This window comes from Daphnia pulicaria, chromosome 1 (genome assembly GCF_021234035.1).
Source record: "Daphnia pulicaria isolate SC F1-1A chromosome 1, SC_F0-13Bv2, whole genome shotgun sequence".
NCBI classification, from domain to species: domain Eukaryota; kingdom Metazoa; phylum Arthropoda; class Branchiopoda; order Diplostraca; family Daphniidae; genus Daphnia; species Daphnia pulicaria.
In genome coordinates, this window is record NC_060913.1 from 12,623,331 (window position 1) to 12,647,397 (window position 24,067).

The 24,067-nt window shown below is 43.8% G+C and overlaps 2 protein-coding genes and 1 long non-coding RNA gene across 7 annotated transcripts in view; 1 reads left to right on the forward strand and 2 right to left on the reverse strand.

Annotated features, from left to right (window-relative positions):
- The window catches only part of LOC124332025 (structural maintenance of chromosomes protein 2-like), a 324,380-nt gene that overhangs the window by 203,627 nt on the left and 96,686 nt on the right, over positions 1-24,067 (reverse strand). The window lies entirely within an intron of this gene.
- LOC124337859 overlaps positions 1-24,067 on the reverse strand; it is a 639,313-nt gene that overhangs the window by 96,286 nt on the left and 518,960 nt on the right. The gene's annotated exons all lie outside the window — the stretch shown is intronic.
- Positions 1-24,067, forward strand: part of LOC124330855 (teneurin-m-like) — an 88,044-nt gene that overhangs the window by 25,142 nt on the left and 38,835 nt on the right. For 4 of the 5 annotated variants that reach the window (XM_046788753.1, XM_046788752.1, XM_046788751.1 and 1 more), the window contains one exon: positions 2,277-2,739. In XM_046788753.1, coding sequence (XP_046644709.1) covers positions 2,466-2,739 — 274 coding nt within the window. In that variant the 5' untranslated portion in view covers positions 2,277-2,465. Of the gene's footprint in view, positions 1-2,276; positions 2,740-11,098; positions 11,702-24,067 lie in introns of those variants that run through there. The other variant, XM_046788756.1, reaches the window with a different exon arrangement.

The window sequence follows — 24,067 nt, forward strand, 5'->3', positions numbered from 1 at the left end:
TCGTCTTTTCATTTTCTCGACTTCTTCGCTCTCGGCTCCGCTCAAGTTTTGTGTTTGAAATTAGTTCCATTGGATTAATGACACAACACCAGAGCGTTCCACCAACTCCACGTTAGAGAGAGACGAGAGCGAGAGCGAAAGTCTTTTGATTCTCGTGAAAATGAAGCGCATCTTGAGGGAACTAGGCTGATTGATTTCACGGAATGCAAAGGAAGAGAACCGGAGCGTGCCGGATGAAAAAGTCGCTCGAGGACTTTAACTAGACCTTGCCCCCCTTTTTCTTTTATTTTAGTTTAATAGTTTAATCAGGGTTTCCACCAGTAATGAATTCTTGGAAATCTTTGAATTTGAGCAAATATTTTGGAAAACTCTTGGAAAATCGAAATTTTACTTACTACCAGAGCAATAGAGGCATCTATTGCTCTGCTTACTACTTTTCAATTTTTTGCGATTTCGATTTTTTTTGCGACATGGCAACCTTCTTACTTTTTTGGTGGGAAAAAGACTGTAGCTGTAGCAGACAACAAGTACGCCAGTACGGAGCGGTTTAATTTATTGTTTCTGTGGATGTGTTGAAGTCGCACGTGTTTGTAGAGTTTTAGTAGCGTTCTGTTGTTCTTAAGGGTGCTGTGTGGTTTAGTTATATTCATGTGATACTTCAACACGCACAAGCAAGCACTAGCAGTGAAACAAAACATGTCTCGTAAGGAAAAGAAGATTAGGGGCAAATCTACATATTTTAATCAAGATTGGCAAGATGCCGAGCTCAACCCAGATTTTAGTGAGTGGGTGGAACAAGTGAAGGCGAGAACCAATATTACAAGTGTCGGTGGTGTAACCCAAAATTTTAATTGAGTGGCATGGGGAAAGGTGCACTAAATGGTCAGAATGCAAAATCACAAACACTTAAAGACCTTGGCCCAGAAAAGAAATCAAGCTTCGGTTTCAAACATGTTCAAATCTAGTTCAGTCAGCACAATAGCACCAGGTACGATTATTCTATGGACATGGTAAATGGGTTTGCTTTTGTTAAATTATGGATTGAAAATGTGGACAGTAAATTGGTTCGTTATTTTTATTTCAATCATTGAGGGAACAGCTCCAACAGAGAATAGTAGTCAATCGGGAGCAGGTCCCGGTCCCGTTGGGGTCAATGTTGCCCGATGTTGCCCCTACTTCCTCAGTCAGGTAGGTCTTCTTCTACAATTTAGACCCCCCCCCCCTTTTCTTTTAGTTTAGTTTAAGGTCTTACCTTGAATTCATTCAACCCCAAATGGGATAAATGTTTGCCCAGTTGAGAGGTAATAACAACGTTCGTTTGAGTGATGTTAGAGAAATAATAATAGAGGGTGGTTTTAATATTATAAGAGGGGAAAAGTAGGAAAAACAAGCCCCGTGTTGGTACGGGCACTACCTTTATTAGCCCCCGTCAACCACTCGTCTTGGGTGCTTGCAATAATATTGTCAAAGCGTCTTGATCAATGCCTATGGAGAGAAAAAAAAGGGGAGAACTGCCTGTGACAGGGTTTTATGTTATCAAAAAAGAGGACTGGGCTGCGTGGGCGAGTCGGCAGGAGTGCCTCTGAGGGTTTTTATAATAAGAAAGACGACGTCAGATATTAAAGGGCGGTTAGAGAGAGAGTAGATATAATATAAAAAAAGACCTGCGGTACAAAGTCGGCATATGTACTGGTAGTTGATGTTCCCAGTCATTTATCTGACTTATAAAAGAATACTCGGCTTGAGCGGTCGTTTCCATCCTTGTTAAGTGCCCGGGAAAAATCCATCGCTTAAATGTCAAGAATCGATATTGCCATGCAGGAAAAAGGTTAGATGGCAAACAGCTGTTAAATCGGCTCTTATGTTAACGATGTGTTATAAATATATCCGAGTATATAGGCAGGAACAAGTTCGACGATGTGCAAAGGTTTATAAATAAGTAATGAAGATGCTAAACTTTTGAAATCTTTGCCTTCTTTCGAGTTCCTTCAGAAAACGCTTCGCACTTTCTCTCCGCTCCCTTTTTTTCTTCTTCTTATTCTCCTTTTTTGAGCGCCATCCATTATACATAACACTGTGTGTGTGTGTGTTTATGTCTGTGTAAGGATTCACGCGTTTCCCCGGCAGCCCGAGCGTGTTGTCGGGAGCACGTCTTGGAAATGGAAGGGGGGCCTGCCTGCTCCTTTCGTTGTATAATTAACTGAGTGTACTACATATTCCTCGCCGGCATTTATCCCGAAAATAACATATCTTTGGCATTATTTGATCCTTTGCAGGTGGCTCTGAAGAAACACTGAGGGGGTGTGCGCGAGTGCAGCAAGAAGCTTTTCACGCATTGAATCGCAATAAAATTTCAGTGGAGGGACGGTCGCCCTGGCTGGGAATTGTCGGCGCTCGACGACGAGGACGACGACGGAGAACAAGTCGACACCCCGCCGCATAATTGATAAGCGCACACAGCAATAATGGATCGAGACTCGTTAAGGAGCGGTGGCGTCGCTAGGAGGAGCAAGTCGCAATCGCGTGGATCGATGCAACAGCAGCAGCAGCAGCAGCGCAAGCCGTTTGGCGTTCCGGCAGTGCTGCTGCCCAGCACCAACAGTGGCGACGCTCCAGCCCGTCTTGGTACGTCAGCAGCTCTATTCGACTCTTGCGGAGGAGGAGGACAATCCAGTAGAGTCAGCGACGCCCAATCGGCTCTCTACGAATCCATCGACGACGACATCATCTACGATCAAGGTCGGTGACGCAACTTTGTGTTTTTTTCATCTTCTTCTTTTGTTGGGTTTTTTATTATTTGTGTGTGTGTGTGTGATGAATCGATCATCTCGCGCATTTTTCTTTTTTTTTTTATTCCCCACGTTCATTTCGGGCCGGGTCAACAATTCGTCACTCTGATGTTGCCCTGGAACGATAAAGATGATGGGCCGTCCGCCGACGCCCGCAAATCAAAATAATGCATTCAATTTGGTTGTTGTTGTTGTTGTTGCGGGATGTTGGTGATTTCCATAATGAAATTGAGGAAAAAGAAAGATGAAGCGGAACTGGCGTCATTCCGAGGCGGAGGAGGAAATTTGTTGCGTAGATTTTTTTTCTTTTTTTTTCCTCCCGTTTATTTTTGTTTCTCGACACGAAAAACAATAGACTCCGAGTCTCTTTTTTTTTTTGGCAGGCCGTCGCACAGGCTGCATCTCGTGTGTTGTTTGGGGCTCGCTTTATTATTATGATTACAAACGGCGACAGCAGTTGGTGCCTTGGTCGTTGATATATCAAATGTTATACAACCAAAATGTGCACGCCGGCCCTCTTCTTTATTATTACGTGACACAGAGCAGAGGCTGAAGGCATCGGGGGGAGAAAGAAGAAGAAGAAGAAGAGAAAATGAAGATAGACCTTCTCATTTAATAGCTTTTAAGAGAGAAAGGAAAAAAAAAGGGGTTGGTTAGATCCCCCTGGTGCGTCGTAAGGCGTCGTTTTACCACCTCCTGCAAGTCCCCAGTATAACAAAACAAAGTGGTAAAAAGAAGAAGAAGAAGATGATAGCCTAGCGACGACACACGTTCTCATTTTCAGTTCGGTTGCTGCACGTCACGCAGACGCCGGGATTTCTTCTTTTTGACTTTATTTCTTTTTTAAAATATTTATATTATATCTTGTCGGTTCTTTTCCTTTTGTTTTTTTAACTTCTTTTTCTGGCTGGATGAACGTCAGTCGGCTGCCAATGATTTCCAACTGTCGACACATTTCGTGTCGCGCCGCCGCCATGAAATTTGATGTTGAAGTGTTTAAAGGGGCCGTCGATAACATGTTGTCGGATGTTTCCAATCGAGTGGATTGGGTGGCCACAGGCCATAGTCGCCGACAACTTGTGTGTCGAGTTCATTCATCAATATGAATGAGAAAGTGTTGTTTCGAAAGGCACTTTCTATCAAAGTCAACAACTCACCTTTTTTGTTGTTGATGACAGGGGGTGTTTTGTGTCGTCATAATAACTAGCCTCCTCATTCATTTTTTGGGGTGGCTATTCGGACTCGCTGGGAACGGTTTCAATATTGGATTGAGACTAGAAAAGAACCTTATGCGTAGAAACCATGTTTTCATCCTCTTCTTTTTTTATTGTTGTTGTCCCCTCGTCTTTTTTCCCCCTTTTTTGAATCGAAAAAAAGGAGACAAAAGCCCCCGCGGTCCAACAGGACGGACCCTGTCCGGCCGGCCGGCCGTGTGTCGCGAACAGATGCCTTCGTTCTCAGGACTTTTACTCGTGAATAGTCTGGGCGGCCCCCCTTTTCTTGTACGTAAAACATGTAACACCATAAGCTTCACACACACACACATCCACCTCATTTTACTTTTATCCGCGTCTAAAATATGTAACAGTCTGGGTAATAGTGTCTGGGTATAGTGGAGAGATTCTCAGCGCAGATGCAGCGGATTTTTGAAAAGGGAAGAAATTCATTTTGCTTTCAGACTATTTTTGTCGACTCTTCTTCTTATACTTTATTATGTAACTCAAAATTGCCAACGCCCACCCGAATGAAAGTAGTCTTCTTTTCATCCAGTCGCGGTCAAGTCTCTAGCAGATGTAATGACGTCATCTGTGTGTATAACGATGGACAAAATGTGTGCAAACGACAGGTTCCAATCAGGTTGACATCCCCCCGGATCATTTTCTGTCAGTCGTGATTCCGTTGACCTATTTTCGGAAAGTATTGAATTTTAATGGCCCAAGTTGTGTCCTCTGAAATCTATGGATATCATCTCCAAAATGTGGTGTACATTCCCTATAGTGTGCCACGCCCTAGTTTTCGCTACCCATTACGTAAGGCATTGAAAAAAAATAGGTAGGGAGAGAGGACAAATATGATCCTGTAGGATCTTGATCATTATCTTCTGGAGGATTGGATAGCCCTGCGGGCTCGTTCGGACACACACACAGAGCGCCAGCAGAGAGACTTTTCATCTCCTGTCCGGAATGGAACCCTTGACTGACTCTCTCTCCCCCGTCTCCGGATTGAGCCAGCGCATTTGACGATATACGTAAATCCAATTTTCAAGGCTGATATCATTCTGCGCGGATGCTGCAGAGGAGCGTGACACGGTCTAGGGTGACTCTTGGAAACCGGAGCGATGAGACATGATGAGCAGCTCGTCTGTTGCCCTAGGGGGTTTGTTGTTTGCTGGATTGAAAAGGGAGGGGGGGGGGTCAGGCGATTGACGGATTTCTCGAATCACAGCGCGTCATTTCAATCGAAGCGTCAAATTAGCCAACTTGCTCTGATGGTCATTTTTTTTCTCTTCTCTCTTGAATTTACTTTGGTTGGTTGGCCAATGTCAATTTCGCTTAGATTTTTAAAAAAGAAAAGAAAAAATACGAAAATGTTTCCCTTGGGAGAAATTGAATATTTTCCAGTTGAATGGCGACCCAAAGATGAAAAAGAAGGAGCCATATTTTTTGTGACAATCTTCTTTTTCTTTTCCTTGTACGAAATAACAATCAAGATCAAACAAGACGATCTTTCTTTTCTTCTTGTCTCCTTGTTTTCCATTTTTTCGACCCCCCGTGCGGGGTGGGGCCCCTATCGGTTTTTGTCAAAAAAAGTGTATTCTCTTTTTCTTCTGTTTTGTTTCGCTTCTTCCTTTTCTTTCAATACGAAAACAAGAGACCAACACATTTTTTGATTGATTCCGGAGACGGAAAGGCGCAGGCACGAACGCCCGACGTTGTGTGATGTGTCTGTTTGTGTTTGGCTGCTGCAGTGCTGCTGCTCCTATCGGTCCATCGCTTTCAAAAGAGGAAAAAAAAGGGAAATGATGGAAGGAAGAAACTTTTCTTTCCCCCATTTTTACACGTTGGTTCGTCTCGTGATGATGATGGCCATCAGTTGCACCTGCCACGGAAAAGAACGTCAAGTCGGTCAACTTTTTCATCCGCTCTCCAAACAAATGCCCACCTTTCTCTTGACTGACATCTGGTGGTGGCCAGGCGACGATCCCGGGCTTCGATAAAAACACGCAAGACAAAATCCCTTTTTATTATTGAACCCACCACTGTTTACATTATTTTGACTTGTCCAGTCTTTTTTTGGTGGGGGGGCCCGGATGACTCGGGGTTCAATTTGAGCGGGTTGGATCGATCATTTGTTGCCACCCAACTCCTCCCTGTAATTGCGGTAATGGTAGTAATAATATCGGCGGCGGCCGCCGAGGAGGAGTTGATCAGGGAAAAAAGGGGGGATATAGTCGTAGTAGGGTTTTTGTACAGTCTGAAAAAGAGGCGTAGTTGGATGGAACGTGGGGGGGTTGGCTTGGGTTACCAATTACCCGTTGCTAGCCTCCGAGCTCTGGCCGTCCGTAACACTAGTCTATTACCCATCTCTCCTCCCTCTCTCGCCGAGCCTGTCCTCCCTCTACCGCCAATTTTGAACACGGAAAGGTCTAACTTACACACTGGGCTGCCCAGTCTAATAAGATGATGCGACACCTGAAACCCTCCCCACCGTTAACTTTGATTTCATCTCTCTCTCAATCTCAATCTCCAGTCTACTCGACTATACTGTGTGGGTGTGTGCATCAGAGACGGAAAATCTCGTCTTAATTCCCCCGCGGTTTCATTGATCACCAATCAGCCCCCTTTTGGATTTCGAGGGGGAGGAGGATTACGTTATCGGTTTCTCTCCCCCCAATTTTCTCCGACCGACGCTACCGACGCTTTTCATTTTCGCTTCTCTTTCTCTCCCCTTGTGGTTTTGTCTTAGTCGAATTCCCCCTACGCTATATCTATCTATCTGATATCTAATATAATGATGATAATTCTACCTGTCATCGTCATTATAGAATCGATCGCTTCATCCCAATCCGATTATTTTCTCTCGACTTTATTTGACCTTTTTTGTTCACCAATTTTTCCTCATTTCTTTACTAAATTTGAGGCCCCCATTTTTCGATGGGTATCATTCGATTACACCGTCGACCGTATTGGATTGATAAGTAGCCGAGGTTTTTCACTACACAGAAAATGATTTGTTCACAAGATTATCCTCTCCTAAATATTCGCTCCCCCCTCACTCTTCGACGAAAAATATCTTATCTTCCCGGGACTGGGGGCCCCCTTCTGAAAATTGTTGCGACTATATCCTCGTTGCCCACAAGATCTTACACATATATAACCAGGAAACGGGAATATGTACACTCGTACATATATCCCTCACTGAGTCCATTTCCTCTTTTCTTTTTCCCTTTTTTTTTCTCTTCTCTTCTCTCACAAGGATAAGAGGGGGGCGATTCAATGCGGCTGAGGGTATTTTGTGTGTGTGCGCCCGTTTGTCGATCCCGGGCGGAGGAGTAGCAGCAGCCGGCCGTACCAGGGACTGACACACATATACATATCGCTAGTCCAGGATTTCCTGCTCTTGAGAGTTTGTTGTGTAGAAAGAAAGAAGAGAAATCCGGCCCAGAGAGAGAAAGAGTGTACTGTAGGTTAGAGGTTTTGTTTGTTGCGTCAGTACACCGCGCCACTTTGTGCTCACTCGACGGTTCACCAGACATCAGCAGCTCACGTCAGGCTGTTTAAAAAAATGGCGGGGTTATACGTGGATATGCTCCTATTAGTTCATTTCTTCATATTTATATATAGAAGAGACCCTTTAGTTTCGTTCTTTCTTTCTTCCTTTGGCTTTTTTGACACGACTGGAAGATTCCAGGAGTCCTGGGCGGGCGGGCCTGGCAGTCCAACTAGATGAGAGATTGAATTTGTGAATGTTTTTCTTGGGTGAAGAAAAATAATACAAAAACACATACGTGGAAGATCCTGGAGAAGGAGGAGCTCAAAGATGAAGAAGAAAAGTTGACGCATCTGGCCGACGGGATAAATCACGCTCCCAACTTTTTCTTCTTTTTTCTTCCTTTTCATGGGGGAGGAGGAGAGGATGAAACGTACAAACAGATGAAACATATGAGCTGAAACGTGCGGGTTTTCAATCTTCTCGTTATCCCAGCACTCGGTTTTTTTTCTTTTTCTTCTTCTTCTCTCTCTGCGTTCCCTTTCAGTTGTGTGTCACAACCGAAATAAAAAGAAAGAAAACGGGGGCGGAGTTTAAGAAAATAAAGTTAAAACGGACGGGCCAGCAGCTCATTTTCCAGACCGAGAGCGTCCGCGTGAGACATTCCTCGGATACCCAAAGTAGTTGAGGCCAAGTGGGAAAAAACAAAATTTCTTTATTTTCTTTTTTTAAAATAAATCGTAACATTATTTTGGAAACGATCGTGTTGTTTCTTCGACCTCGACTCTCTCCTTCATCTCATCAAAGAGTGAGAGCCCCGGGAGGTTTTTATTTTGTCGTTCGCAGTTCTTTTGCCACCCGAAAAACAAAAGCGGCTTTTATTCTCTTCTCGGTGGAAAAAGGATCCACATAAGAAATACATAACGAGTTTTTGCGAGACTTTGAAATTGTGACCCGGCGCTTTCTTCTTATATTTCTTCCCCCCTTTTTTGTTTTGTTGGTGAAACATGCCAATGGCCCAGCTGCCGACTTCAATCTCTCCGCTTTGCCCTTCTCTTTTGGAATGTTATGTCGTCTGTTGTCTCTTGTGTTCACTTGTGTAAAGTCCCGAATAGATGCGAACGTCTTGTCTCTATATAAAGACGTTGAGGAAGAAGAGGCCATATTATACGTATTGCCTTTTCTATCTGTTTTTCTCGGTTGAAGAGGGGGGAATGTTGAGCTATATCATTCCAGCTGATACACCCGCAAGTGTAGTGTGTGCAAGTTATTGCAGTTCCTTGTAACCATGGCAGAAAAACACACAAAAATGTTATCCGGGGCCTTTTTTTTTCTTTCAAATAATTCAAATCTCCCGCATTTATTTATTCCGATGGCTCGCGAAATTTATGATTTTTCGTGGAAATTCTAACCGTTCAGACATGCCCTCCCATTTATTGAAAGACAAAAAAAGGGGAACCTGTTTCACATTTTGAATTCGAATTTCTTTTTTATTTTACAAGGGAGAAAATATTTGTGTTGTTTTTTTTTCATCATTTTCCCCTAACCAACCCATAAATAACTTTTTTTTTATTTTAAATAGACCTCATATAAAAAACAGAATGAAAACATGACTCACGGGGTGAGATCGGTAGTTGACCGCATCGTGTATAATAAAAAAGGAGGCCTACTAAAATATATTCTTTCACGTTTAGCTATCGTTTGTTCCCCTCTCGTATGGTGGCCGGCACCGATCAAAAGAGAAAAGGAAAAAAATGTATATATAACACGGGGAAATAAAAAAAAATAAAAATGTGACAACATTTCAACGGGTCCCATTTTGTCACCGGTGGAATATAAAAGGGGAAGCTGTGGGGGTGAAAAAAAAATACCCGGACAGATTCAAACCATGTAACAAAAAAAAAAAAAAATAGGAAAATAAAAACACAACAAGGAAGAAGAAGAATAAAGGGGGAATACAAAATGTGTATGGTGGGCTGGGGCCTACTACCAATACATGTATATAAAAGAGGCAGCTGCGTGTTTAGTATTCACGACCTATAGTGGATGGATAGTCGTTTCTCTCCCCCTCTCTTGATAATATTTACTATATCAAATGTATTTAGATGTAATAATTTTTATACACCTAAATAAATTTGATTTCCCCCTCTGGTGTATCTCATCTGAATAATCTGCACGACAAAAAAATAAAAGTAAAATGAAAACCCCGGCGGTTGTCTTGATTTCGTCGTCGTCGACGTCCTTTTTTCAAATTTTCTAAATGGAATTTGTTAGCCGATGAATGGGCGAAACTTTTCCTTTCCCATTAGATGAATGAACGCCGTTTAGTCGGCCCAGCTTTTTCAATCGCCCTTGGTTGTCATTGCGGACTTTTCGGAGCCTTGGAAATGCGTCAGGGCGGAATAATTTGATGATGAAGTGTGTGGCTCATCTCTTAAATACTTGTCAGCCTTGGGCAGAAATGCAACGTCGTCGGTTACATAACATTACGAAACGCCTTTGACGGGAGCAATGGATGACTATTGCACGCTGACTTGACTCGCTGCTGGGAGTCAAAAAGAATCGCTAAACAGCAAAAGCATCTCTGTATAGGATGGAATGGGTAGGGGGGATCCATCGTGACATCCGTTCGTTTGCCGCTCCACTGGGCTTTTTTGCGCTCTCTTGTTAGTTTTTGTTTGTTGGATCTTTTTCTTTCTTTTTTTTCTTCAGATTTGATTTCTTTTTTTTTGGCCTTTTCACTTGTGCTGACGCGGGTGTTTTTCTCCCTCGTCATTTTTGCGGCTTCATTGATTCCATTACTATTGCACTTAATGCATTCGAAAGTGTACGAACATCTCGAACTCTGTGGGAACCAAAAATAGAAAAAAGTCTGAAAGAAATTCGGCCTGGGAAACGCACAAATTGTCGATGGACAGGGCCGAATTTCTCTTTGAGATTTCGATCAAAAATATCGTGACCGTGTGTCTCTTGTGGTCGTCAAATGGCGAAGAGGGTTTACCTAGCGGGCGGTCCCCAAAGTACTTATAAGGGCATAAATGTTCTCTGTACGGCTAGAAAGTAATAGAATGTTGTTTTTTTCTTCTTCTTCTGGTTTGGGGAGGACAGAATGAAGAGGACCAGCATCATTAACTACTCCTACATGTCTTCTCTCTTTTCATGAAGCAGGAGCGCGGCAGCACTATTAACCGTGAGCGCACTCTACTGGGCAGTCTATAACAACTAAATACTTTGGGCATCTCTCGCTCCTGCAGTGTCATTTGTTTGGGCCGATTTTTTGAAGGGCACTTTTGATCGCTGTACCTACTACACCCCCCTCTCGAGTAGTAAACAAATTGCGGCTCTATCCCTGGCATGGGGTCTTTGGGGCTCCTTGATAAATGACAGCCTTCAAACTGCGTCGCAGCACTTCTCTCGATCCTGTTGCTGCTTATAACAAAAGGCAACTCGACGTCGAGTTGTTACACAAAATCAAACCATCGGGGGGATGTCATCATCTGTCGATGTCTCGAAAAAAAAACATCCCATTTTCGTCACCTACCCGAATGCAACCACCTTGTTGTTTCAGCGGGTCCGTCTGGGGTGAGAGGGGCGCATGCGCCGCCAGGGGGTACGTCAGTCGACGTCGGTCGGGGACGCCCTCTTGTTGTTGACGACAAAGGCGTCGGGCACGAAGAAAAATTCAGTCGAAACCCTCGCGTCAACCGAACAGGTTGTGTCGTGTGTGCGTGTGTTTATTGTGGCGTGCGCCGGATTGTTTTTGCCCGCAACCGAATTCTCATTCATTTTGTTCACGCGGTTGTTTTTTTTTCTCTCGTTTGTTTGAGCGATGCGCTTCGTTTAAACTTGCGCACCGAAAAACAATTTGTTGACGCCAGTCGTGAAAAAGTGGCCAAAATATTTCCAACTTTTTTTTATTCGATTTATTTCTCGACGGTTTTTCATGTGGGAGAAGAGATCGGTGAATTTGTGTTGGTCGTTGATTGCCGTGAAACATTTCTTTGGAGGACGATCGCGGACGAGGAAAGAAAGGACCGATTGTCATTTGTGTTATTGATTCGCCGAAAGGAAGAAAACAAAAACACAAAAGAAAGCGGGGAGGAGGACGGCCGTGTGTACGTATAAAGAGACTCGTCGGGGTGGAAGGAACTTTCCTCGTTGTTATCATCATCGAGCGTAACTGACTCTGCCCAGGGTCAAAGGTAAGAGTGTGAAAAATTCATTTGGATTCGCCCATCGATTTTTCTTGTTTTTGATTTGGAGCTCGTTTTCTTTTTTCTTTCGTGGCAGCTCAAATCAGAAGATCTGATTCATTTCACAGTCTGGCGGTTTAATTGACGTGGCCGTATATAAAAGGGAGGAATCGGAAGATGAGGGTAAAAGGTGGAAGTACGGGGGGGGGGAGGCAGGAGGCAGGGGGGTGGGTGGAGAGAGAAGTTACACGTCTAATAGATCGACGCCACGCGATACCCACTGGCAGATCCTAGACGATGTGCTCGCCCGGCGCACGAAACGTCGTCATGGCAACCGTCTCTTCTTCTTTTTTTATTTTTATTTTTTTCATTATTTGTTGAATTCGCTTTTTTTCTCTCTCTTCTCAAATTGAATGGCATCGACAATGAGAGTCTGATGCGCCGCTTATTTCCTATGGGCCGAAGGGAGGACAATACCTCTTGTAATTGAGTCACGCCCTCCCACTATAATTGTTCCGTATAAAGCCCCTCCTTCTGCTGTGTCCAGGTCCGTTCGTTCTGTTTGTGTTTGCATTCGAGATAGAGAGAGAGAGAGAGAAAAATCATCTGGGGACCCTGAAACAACTTTGGCACCCCTTTCACGCCCGAATCCCCCCCTCTCATTTAGAGTTAGACAGACACAGACACAATAAAACGCCAAAAAGAAAAAAAGGAGAGAAAATCGTTTGATTCGATTTTGTTGGAAACGTTTTTTTCTCTTTTTCTTCTTTCCTTGACTCTTTGTCGACTTGTACCAGTGAAAATTGGATCAAGTCTGAAATATGACGACACACTGGGTGTCTCGTGCGCACTCGGCTACTAACTAACTGTAAGAAGGGTGAGGGAGAACCTTGTCTTACACAATGCGAACGAGCGGAAACGGCACTTTAAATCAAAAGCTGGAACTGGGCCAGCCCAGACATTTCAAGCTCCCAAGAAGAAGAAGAAGACATGTTGTTATAAAGATATGTAACAATAAATATAAAATAAAAAAGGCCTGTGATGACGCGATTGTCGAGCCCCCCTTCCTAGCTACTCTTTTTTCTGTTGCAGTTTAATGCGGATCGATAATGTGCCCGCCCGTGTCAAAAGAAGTTTAACGAGAGCACACAAACTGTGTTCTAATGACTTCCGATTCTCCGGATGGCACAAGCCCCGAGAGAGAGAGGGGGGCTGGCTGTGTCAAGGTGGACAAGTTCTATTCAGTTTTCCTGTCGTCTGCTGTATATATCGGAGGAATCAATTCAACACTCGTGTTTAACGGTCTCGTTAAAGGTTGTGTCAACTTTTTCATTCGCCGGAGTCGACAGGAATGGCAAGGACAAACTCCACACTTTTTTTCTGTTTTTCTGTTTTCCCGGTTATTATATTTAAGTGTGTGCTGCTGCTGCTGCTGCTGGATCGAGCAGCCAAATAAATCAGTCGCTGGGATTTGCAGGCGTCGGGGCAAAAAAAAACGAGGGAAGGGATTTATGTGTCGTGACGTGATCAGCCACGTGAATTTATTTGATTCACGCCTCGCCCTTTTTTTTCGTACTCTGTGGAATATAGAAGGTATTGGAAGAGGAAGCCTGTGCAGTGCCGAGAGAAGTGCTTGATAAACAAGTCTTAACTGTTATCTAACTCTCTGTTGATCTGAAACCATTTTGTTTAAATTCTTTTGGAATTTATATCTTGACCGAATTTGATATTTTTTTCAAAAATGGGAGACATGTGGAGATGTTTTGTCATTGCGGCTTTGAAAAAGAAAAGGAAAAATCCTTGTCGGTTACCCACATTCTTCCCTCTTCAGTTCTCTTTTAGTTGAACGTCGTCACCTTTGAGCAATTTCACGCGGCTGTTTCGTTTTTCTTCCGGGCGGCCAACAGAGAATCTGTCAAAACTGGTTGAGGGGAAAAAAAGGAATAAAGAAATGAACCCGCTGGTCTTGTCTGTTCTTCTTCTTCTCCTTTTGGAATGCTTTTACAGCTTCATATATAATAGTGGGGGCCCGGGCCTCACAGCGGGTTGACCTCTTACACCCCCGCCGGGTCATCCAAGGAGGAAACTACTCACATGTGTGTGTGTGTGTGTGTGTGTGTGTGGGGTATTTTTCTTTTTTTCGTTTTCCGTGGAATAAATGGCAGTAAAAGAAAAGGGAAAACGTACAGGGACAAATTGGTGAGAGTGAGAGAGAGAGAGAGACCCCCCTGCTTAAAATAAAAGAAAGACAGGCCACAAGGGGGACATCTGTCGGGACCACTTTATCCCTCTTTACTCTTTTTACTTTCTTCCTTAACCCTACGGAGAGAGAGAGAGCGGATGAGATATATTACGGCGTCGAATGATATGTGTGTGTCTCTCTCTCTCTTCGTGCATCCGTTTGCTGCATAATCCCACGCTCATTAAAAATAAGAAAATTGTAAGAAATTTTTCTTGACTGAGCCTCGCCCTTTTTTTTTTCTCCTCCATCAGTCAACACCTTGATTTGTGGGGGAAAGATGATGATGTTGCTACTGTCGCTCTTATCTGGTGATCACGGCCTCCTCTTATATGCGCGCCAGGCTCTTCTGAAAAGAAGAAGAAATCAGATGCAATCGCTGGAGCGTCTTTTACCAAGCCCATCTCGAGATTTCAATAAATAGGCCAGATGAAAAGAGTGGCTCCTTGATGATTTGCGTGTCGACTGCGACTAGAGAGCCTGCAGGTGAAATTTTGTTTAAAGCACTTGTTCATATTTTCAATAGCCTGACGTTCCATCTCTTTTTTCTTGGACGGGGGGGGGCGAAGGAGGTCCAACTATTGATCGTTGTGTGAGGAACTAATTTGCCAACCCAGCCATCCCCGCGTAGATATATAATACGGTCGACATGCGTGACTCCGATGGTTCTTGCCTGATATTACACGGATGATAGGATCGCGTCTATATCGCCACGGCCCAATAATTCTCGTTATTCCTCAAGTCGTCTCTCAAATTCGACGGGCTCCGCGTTCTCCATCCATCGCTGCTGGGATGTCGACCCAGTTGTTTCTTCTTATCTTCCGTGTTGCTCCATGATTATCAGGACGGCAGAGGGAGAGGGGAAGAACCCGACCAAGTCCGTCTGCCCCCGCCCTGCCTCCTTGCCAGCTTCTGTATGTTTCTAATATTATAGAGAAACTTTTGTCAAAGGTCCTCTCTACAAGTCGGAGAAACTCTAGAATTGCTGCTGGCCGGGCTCTGTAGAAACTGGACTAAAGTTTGGAGGTTTCTGCCCGCCAACCAAACTCGACTGACTCCCCCTTTCCCCCTCAGTTCCTCACACACACGTCAATGATGTCTGTCCGATGGGGTGGTGGCAGCAGACGACGGTGACATGACAGGACCGTGCGCTCGGAAAAAAGTTTTTGGCACACACACACACACACACTCTGCCGTGTTCAATATGTTATGTAGGGTCGATGGTGGTGGTGGGGGGGGACCACCTTCCGATCCTGACTGGAACTTGGAAATAGGTCGCCGCTCGCGAGCGCAAAAAAAGAAAAGGAGAAATTAAAAATAGAGACCAGTCCAGCAGCCGATTTAACATTTGACAAAAGGTTTCTGTCAATATAAGTTGGCGGTGCCAAACCGTTTTTCGCTGCGGCTCCTAAACGAAATGTCAATGGCGTTTTTCCCCCCGGTTATTGTTTGCAATTTCGGATGCTGATGTGCTCCACGTGTTGTTCTTCTTCTTACGTGACACCGAGAGAGAGGAGCGCGGGAGAGAGTATTGATCGCCGTTCCGTACGACACCCAGCACTTGAAAAAGAGTCCGTCGCCCCACTTTACTGGCAGGAGGGTGAAAGAAGAAGAAAAAAAAGAGAATGTAGATGCCAAGTTTTTTTTCTGGGGGGAATAACGAAATCTCGCGCAGTTACGTATGTCTCTGATAGATGAGAGGAAGAAGAAGCTCCTTTTTTATTCGCTCATCTTTTGTTGTTGTATATATCATCTATCGTTTTTCCCCTCGTCTGTGTAATAACTACTGGCCTTTGTGTGTTGTTGTCGTCGTCGTCTAGGAGCGTCGCCGACGACTCGGCAGTCGAGTCTGGGCTTGGCGTTATGTTATTATATTTACACGGGGAGCCGAGTAAACGAGAAACGGTCGGAAGTTTCGGAAGGCCCGGGCCGGTATCAGTCGACACAAAAGCCGATCCGCCCCGCTCCACCGCTCCTATACACACACACACACAGACACACACAGGAGCTCGAGCACCTCATTAACTCTTCCTCGAGCTCCTTTTCCTCCCTCCCTCCCACTCCTCCTCCTTCTTTACACATCTCTCATTTGTTATTTTACCTTTTTTGTTGTTTTGTTTTGTTTTCAGAGAGTCTTTTCTCTCTTCTCTCGAATGGTGAACGAACGTTTGCACTGGCTCCTAGCCCAGAAAGCGACGAGGAGCAATATAGGCAGGAGCTCGTGTGTGTTATATAGCTTGATGCGATGCGACAGAGCTTGAAAGACTTTGACTGGGAAAATAAAAAAGTTAAACAAGAAGAAGAAGAAGAAGAAGCTAGCTAGAAGAGAATATAACTCATTACCTTTTTCCCCGCATCCGCGATGATGACTTTGCTTTGGCGCCAGCCAACGTGTTGACAGATGAATTCCTCTTCTTCTTCTTCTTCTTCTTCTTTTAACAAAACACAAACGAAAATAATAGCCCGTTCGTTATTTCCCTTCATCCCTTTTTAAGAATAACGACTTTGGGGCTCACTTCTTTTTTAGTTTTCGAGTTAGACGATCCTGCGTATCAAAGAACAAACGAATAACAACAACAACAACAACAGCGACGACAAAATGTTGTTTTGTTCCATCTTCGTTTGTTTTTCAAGTGTTTGGCTGCTGCTGAGCTGGTTATCTCGAGTCTCCTCATTTGCACCTGTTTTTCCCCCTTCGGCATTGGCACTTTTTGTCTTTCTTTCTTTCTCGAAAAAGAGATTAGACGAAGAAATAGTAAAAATTGGGAGAGAATATTAGAAAATAACTGGGTAGGAAAGGCGGACATAACTCAGGTATTTCTTCTCTTAGACATGCCTCAAAGTCAATGCAACAATTTCAGGAATGTTACTCTCTCTATCCCTCTCTCTCTCGGTGTTGTGTGTTTGATGGAAATGGACGTTGAAAAGGAGAGAGATAGTCTGTGTAGTAGTAGTCCAGGCATAGAAAGAGAAAGGGGTTGTTCCTTCATTTCGGGATTCCCGCAGCGCGTTTTGTACATACATATTGACTCGGGGGGTCTGTCTTGAACTTGGGGTATTTGATTTATCTCTTTGTTGTTTGTTTTTTCCATTTTATTTTCTTCCTCCCTGCCAAGAAGAGAGAGGGCAAGATATAGATGTAGAACAAACAAAGCATCGATTTGAAAGTGGTCCTCTTCCATTTTAATTCCCAGGGACACTGTTATTAGATTTATACCGAGGTTTTTGATGACAACTGAAAATTAACAACTTCTTTTTTCGGTTTCCTCCTTTGGAGAAATTTAATTTATTTCCCCTTTTGTTGTCGTCGACGACGTTGGGGATGGTCTGTTTTTTGGGTTGTTGTTGTTTTTTTACGACGGAAGAGAAAATGGTGGAACTATTCCAGGAGCGCAATAAAAGTTGGAAGGAAAACAAGAAAACGGGGACAAGTCAGTCAGAATGTCTCCATCAAAACGGAGCATAGAACATCAGCTGGGACTATATTGTTATATAGTTGTTCTCCTCTCCACATGAGCCCTTAAAACATAAAAAAACAAAGCACAATCGCTGCTGCTGCTGCTGCTTCTTCTTCTTTAACTCGGTTAAAAAAAATTATATTTTCCAGACTAGGCAAATGGCTTCTTTTTAAGACTCGTGGACGTTTCGCCTATTATCCAACTTCCATTCCACACCACACACACACACACAGCCAAGTCACTCACACTCGGAACCGTAATATACCCCCTCGGCTGTTATAAAAGTGCGCGTGTCCTCAGCCTCTTTTAGGAGCTTACAGTACATACTACATATACAAGGGAATAATTGAAATGCGTATCGTATTATATTTTGTCCTTTTTTTATTTTTTATTTGATTGTATTTTTCGCCTTCCAAGAAAGAAAGAAAAGAAAAAAAACTTGAAACTTTTTTTATGGGTGTATATATAGAGCGGAGAGACGACGGCGGCGGCGGCGACGGAAGGGATAGAATAGAAAACTCATGTTCTTCTTCTTCTTTCCTTCCATCCTTTGCCGTTGGAGTTGTTACACACATATATCTATATATACAGCCGAGGGAGCAATTACGTCTTTGGGTCCCTCCTCTGCCCGCGATGTGTTATATACTACTACAGACTGCTCGGCTATATGTTTCTCTCCATTGCCCATTGCTCTGAGCCGTCGTCTCTCGTTTACGTCATTTCTCGCTTCTTCTTCTTCTTTCACGGAAAAAAGTGGGTGGAATGATATTTTATTTTTTTTCACGACATTTCAACGCGCTGTTGAAAAGCAGCTCGACTCAATTCCTTGGCGACTTGTTAAAGGGGAAATTTGGGACTTTTTCTTTCGAATTTTCTCTCTTGTCTTTTTTGGGGGAAAATCTTTTGGATTAATTTGTATGCGTTTTTCGAATGAGAAAGGATAAAAAGAGAAACCCCGTTCCCCGTTGGGAGTTTTTTAAAAAAAGACGAAGAGATCCCGACCGATTGACTCGTTTCATAATTGATTTGTCGATTCTCTTCGACTCTTTTCCCCTTTTTATCCGTTTGCCAAGATCCCTGGGAGCGACGGACCCAATAGTCCCCGACAGTTTCCCCGAGTTTCGATAATGACGGATATAATCAGCCCGACAAAAAAGCCCAGCGGCTACGGGATCCCGTTCTTCTCCTTCCTTCTTGTCTCTCTCTCTGTGTGTGTGTGTGTTTTTCTTATTAGTAGTTTGTCGTGTAGTAGCGTCTCTCTACGTCAGTCAAGTCAAGGTGACTGGCCACAAATTCACACGCCCAGGGAACTCACTGGCACGTATAGAGAGAGAGAGAGAGCTATATGTACAGCGCTCAGCAGCCGCACGCAAAAGGATCAATACTTTGACTCACTTTACAGCATTTGATTCTCCCGCGTTCTGCTGGCTGCGGGGAGACGAGCAGTCGGTGTAGTAGACGAGATGAGGAGTACACTACCACGTTACGTCAGGACGTAACTTCTCGGTAGTCGTCGTCGTCGTCGTCGTCGTAGTAGTAGTCTAGTAAAAGGCCATGGTGTGGCGACATAATGGCGCAAGCCAATTTGCGCTACAGTGGGATGACCTTTTGGCATCAATTGTCTCTGCACTCTCTCTGTCTGCTGTCGTGTCTGGTCGCTCGGAAATTGTCCCTTTACGCCGCCATTTGGAATTATAACGCACACGCAATCGGCAAGTCGACGGTCGTGAGATTATTTGAATGAAAGTGATTAGACAGACGACTCGATTCCTCGCACTGGGAAACTTTTGTATAGGCATCGTATGTATAAACTATTCAGGGAAAGAAAAGAATAAAGAAAAAGGGAATGATGTGTGTCACCGGGGTGATTCGGTCCGTTGTTGTTGTGTACACACACAGACACACACACAGCGGGTCCAGGTCCACGGTTTGGTCATGCGGCGCTTCTGATATATATGCCGCCACTTTGTGAAAGAAGGAAAAAGGGAAACTAAACAAAAAGCAAAAGGAGATAAAGACGAGGCCGCTTTTACTTCAGTGTCTTCCAGGGGACCAGTGGGATAAAAAAATAAAATAAGGAACACACAGAGGGAGGCTCTAAAGGATATGGCAACCGAGTAGTTTTGTATAAGTCTCTGTTGGGGGATCTTGGCTGTCTTCACAACTGGCTCAGAAAGTCCTAATGTTTTTCAACCGTCCTCCTTCTTCTTCTTCTTGTGGAGGACACCGTGAAAGGGGGGGGGCACAACACACCGTACCACAATCCTCCCCAAAACAAAAAGTGACAGTTTGGTGGTGTTTTCAACCCGGGTTAAGGGACGACTAGGTGGTCGTGTCCCGTCATAAAATTTCCCCCTCAAACAAAAAAAACTGAAGAAATATTTGGAGAGAAAAAAAAGGTTTGACTTTATAACAGCCAAGACTGACATTCTAAACGTGTGGCAACTTAGCGAACAAGTCTCGAGAAGAACAATCAACTCGACAATTTTCTTACATTGTGCCTAATAAAGCTGATTCCTTTAAAGTAAATTATTTAACAAGTGCCCACTTGAGTGTCTCACGAAATTGATTTTTTGTTTTTTTTCTAAGTTTCTGGGGTGAAATGTTTATGACGTCATTGATCGTAAAAAAGAAACGGGTAGACATTTCCAGGAAGGGGGGCTGAACGATAGGGGTTTTGGTATTTACTGGGTAAATTACCAGGGTAGTAGTAGGAGAGTTGAATTGGAATGATCAGGTTTTTCCCTCCCCTTTGGGGTTGTCTGTCTAGTTTGTGTTAGAGACGAGGAAAGGATAACATGACATCGCGTGAAAACGTCCATCACTCTACCGTGCGGCTGGAGTAGTACCACACGGACTACACACACACACACACAAATCCCGCGAGTGTGTGTCCGGTTCACGACTCTTCTACATGTACGAGAAGAGACAGACAACTAGAAAAAGAGAAAATAGTTTTCCTTTTCTTTTTTTCTTTTACTTTTTTGAGCTGCTTCTTTTATTTTATTTAGACATGGCGTAGACTGGCCACCCCGGTTGCCCGTCTGTCCGTTGCCCGGCTTTCACACAAGTCGAAACAGGAAAATCCTCTTTGAAATTTCACGGGACACAAGAGACTGGAGGGGGGGGGGGGAGGGAGGGAAATAAATAAATTTCTCTGACTACTACAAGAAAACGAAGGTGAAATGGACAACGACCAGCGGGGGGAGGGGAAATGTGCGAGGGAATGACTTGAAGCACGAACCCTCAACTTTGTGTCTAATAACCAGAGAGCAGCGGGAGAGAGACGGGCCAGCCCACGGGGTTGTCAGTCGTGTTCCGTGAGTCTTTTGCCACTCGATAATGCATAGAGGAAACAAATAGACAAGAGGGACGTCGTCGTGTCCGTCTGATGACAGGTCTAAATAGATGAAGGCTGGCCCAATCAATTCGGGCTACGTGACCGGGCTCCTCCGCTGAAACTGCGTGAAATTTTAAAACGTCATTCGTTTCGGCTACGGGAAAGATTTTTCAGTTTTCACAAGAAATCGGCACCTGCTCTGCTGCGGTGCCTCATGCGACTATAAATAATTGATTCCCCCCCCCCTCCCTACCCCCTCACTCATATGCGGAGTAGTAGAGAAAAGTATCCACCAAATTCAATATCCGGATCTCTGCCCTCCCTCCTTTATCCTTGCACGTATTTACCCTGGTATAGACACACACACACACGACGAGAGAGAGTCTATATGACGGAACTTTTGTTCTGCCGTTCCTTTTGCTCCGCTTCCGCTTTTGCCTCTCGGCCGTTTGAATAACTAATGAGCCCCGGAATGACTGATTTATCGCATCCAGCACACACAGTCTACTACGGCGTCTATAGCAGCAGCAGCTAGTGCTGCTACCACTAGACTATTATAATCTGGCCTTGTGCGCTCTCTCTCTTACCGTCAAGTCCGATAGTATCCTTTTCGGTTGGGAGAATTTCACTTATTTTCGACCACTTCCTACTCTCTTCCGCTCTGTGTTGTTGCCATTTTATCGGCCCTTTTTCCTCATTCTTCCCCTCCATAAGTTTTATTATCATAATTATGTAGTGCTTCCACGGGTTCTCCTCCATCATGTTCGCCCGGCTTTTAACCCGATCCTACCAGCAGCAGCAGCAGGGGGGAAGTGTATCATTTCAAACTTTTCTCCCAAACTCTTCGGCGCTTGTAAATAATTTCCCCCTTTTTATCCTTTTTTTCCGCGCAACCCTTTCCTGCTGCTGGGCCTGCTGGCGGTCGGTTCTGACTATGTGTGACGACGCCCAACTAAACACGCGCCATTTCATTTGGATACAATATCGGGACGCTTTTAGTAAGGAGGAGACTGGCTGCATGGTGGAGGGGGGTGAAATGTTCACTGGGCTTGAAGCTCAACCGAATATAATACGAGGGGTTGTTAAACGTACCGGTATAACCCTCCCCTTTTCTTTTCTTTTTGATGCGTTAACCGAACTGTCACGAACGAGTAGGGGGGATAGCACACGACGCCGGGAGCCAGCCAGCAAATCAGCTGATAGTGTACTGGATATGTATAGGGAGCTCGACATCCTTTTCCCCCTCCCGTTGCGTGTGTACAGAGAGCCCCGATATGACGTATAGCTTCTTTTATATATAGTCTGTGTGCGAGAGAGAGAGACAGTATAAAGCACTTGAAGCCAAGACTTTTTAACCGACCGGAATCTCTTCCTAACGTACAATGTCTAGGCTAAAAAAAAAATGGCAGACGACCCTACTATTTTACCAGGGGGGAGATCAATCGACAAGTTTCTTTTTTTCAAAGTAAGTCTCACTAATAAATATTTTTTGAAAGAAAAAAGAGGCGACTGGGATGTTACATATGGTGTGCACCCTCCTCTTCCACTTTGGATGTGAGAAGAGCTCGTTCATCTTGATTTGACATTTCTATATAAAATCAACCGATGATGAAAATGGAAAGAGTCGAACGAAAGACTTTGGTACACAGAAAAGGAAAAAGAAAAGCAACGGAAGTGCATTTGAAACTTTTTTTTTTCAAATATTTTGATGGAGGGTAGATAGAGAGAGCGAGAGTATAAAAGTCGACATCAAACGCATTCTCTCTATTGGTTCGATCGATAATTTAGAACGGAACCGACTCGTTGTGTTTCTCACATCCAACTTTAAGAAGAAAAGAGACACATATAGAATTTGGGAAAGAGAGAGAGAGATGTATCCCTTCAAAGAGCCAAACGACAGCAGCACTACTCACTCCCGCAGCTCGAGTCTTTTATTCTCTTTTTTTCAACTGATATTGTATTCTTTTTCTTCAAAAACTCGTGAGACGTCGATCGATTGTGCATGAAACCGCGCTCTCAGTCCTCCTCCCGTCTAAACCGTTCTTGATAATATGGCCGTTTTTTCTTCCATCATCATCGATTTTTATTCATTTCTCATTCAGACTCCGCCTTCCCCTTAATATGCGTTTGAATTTATAGAAATGATTTTCCTTTTTTCTTTTTTTCGTGAGTTTTTCTCCTAAGGGGCGGATTGATTCATCGCCCCTTCGCAAATAGTAGTCGAATCAATTACGGAATTATTTACGTTCCACTTGATTACGAAATAGACCGACGTCACCGTCGATAATGAATTGGTTATTTGTCTACGATTATATTGGAATTTTTTTTTCTTGTTGGTTGTTGTTGTTCATCCGCGTCTGTTGTTGTTGCTTTGCCCTTTGGGTATGCACGTTCTTCCCATTTTATTTTTCTTTATTGAAAAATTTCTTTGATTTTTTTTTAATTGAAAAAAAAAAATATATGAGGAAAAAAAAACTCCTTGGAGCAGAACAGCCACAACAACAACAACAACGTCAAGCCCAAATAGATTGGAATCAACGAAAAATACCGCCCTTGATTTGTGTAGATATTTCATCGTCATCCTCACGGGGGGGCCAGCATCTCTTCACCGTATATTTCTTTTTTTTTTCTTTTAACTTTTTTTCTTTTTATCTGGTCGTCTAATCTCCGTCAACGGATAGGAAAAATCAAAAATCCCCCAAAAGCCATCACGGATAAGATGGGGGAAAAAAAAGTTATTACATTAGTGCTGTTGTATAGACGAAACATTCCCAAGTAGAAATGGGAATGCGAGATTGAAATGATCGGGCAAACGTTTTTCTTTTCTTTTTTCACGATAGTTCTTTGAAAACTAAATTTTTATTTGAAAGAGAAGGAATTGAATTTTATACACCGCAGTCTGGATGAAAAAGAGTTGGTATTAGTTGATCCTCTTCTCATTGTGTGTCTTGGCTAATTCTATTCTTCTCTATTGGGGGGGGGCAGCTCACAATGGACTAGGAATAACCTCCCCCCCCCCCCCCCCCCCCGCTCTTTATCCTGCACTCTTCTTTTTTGGACCAACCGAACGAACTCAATTTGATAAAATAGAAAGGAGCGGGCCGTTTCTTTTGTACTAAATCCAATCCAACCAGGAGAGAGAGAGAGGGGTTTTAGATATCAAAGAGACAATGCCAACCTATGGAGCCTCCAAAGAGAAATAAGAACTGCACATGTGTCTGTCCGCGTATTATTTCTTAATAGACGTCTACTACATCTATCTATTTTTAAGCCATTGTTTTCGGTGTAGTGTGTGTTTTTTCTCTGGCGGCCTCTCTCTTCTCCTTTCAGAAACACAA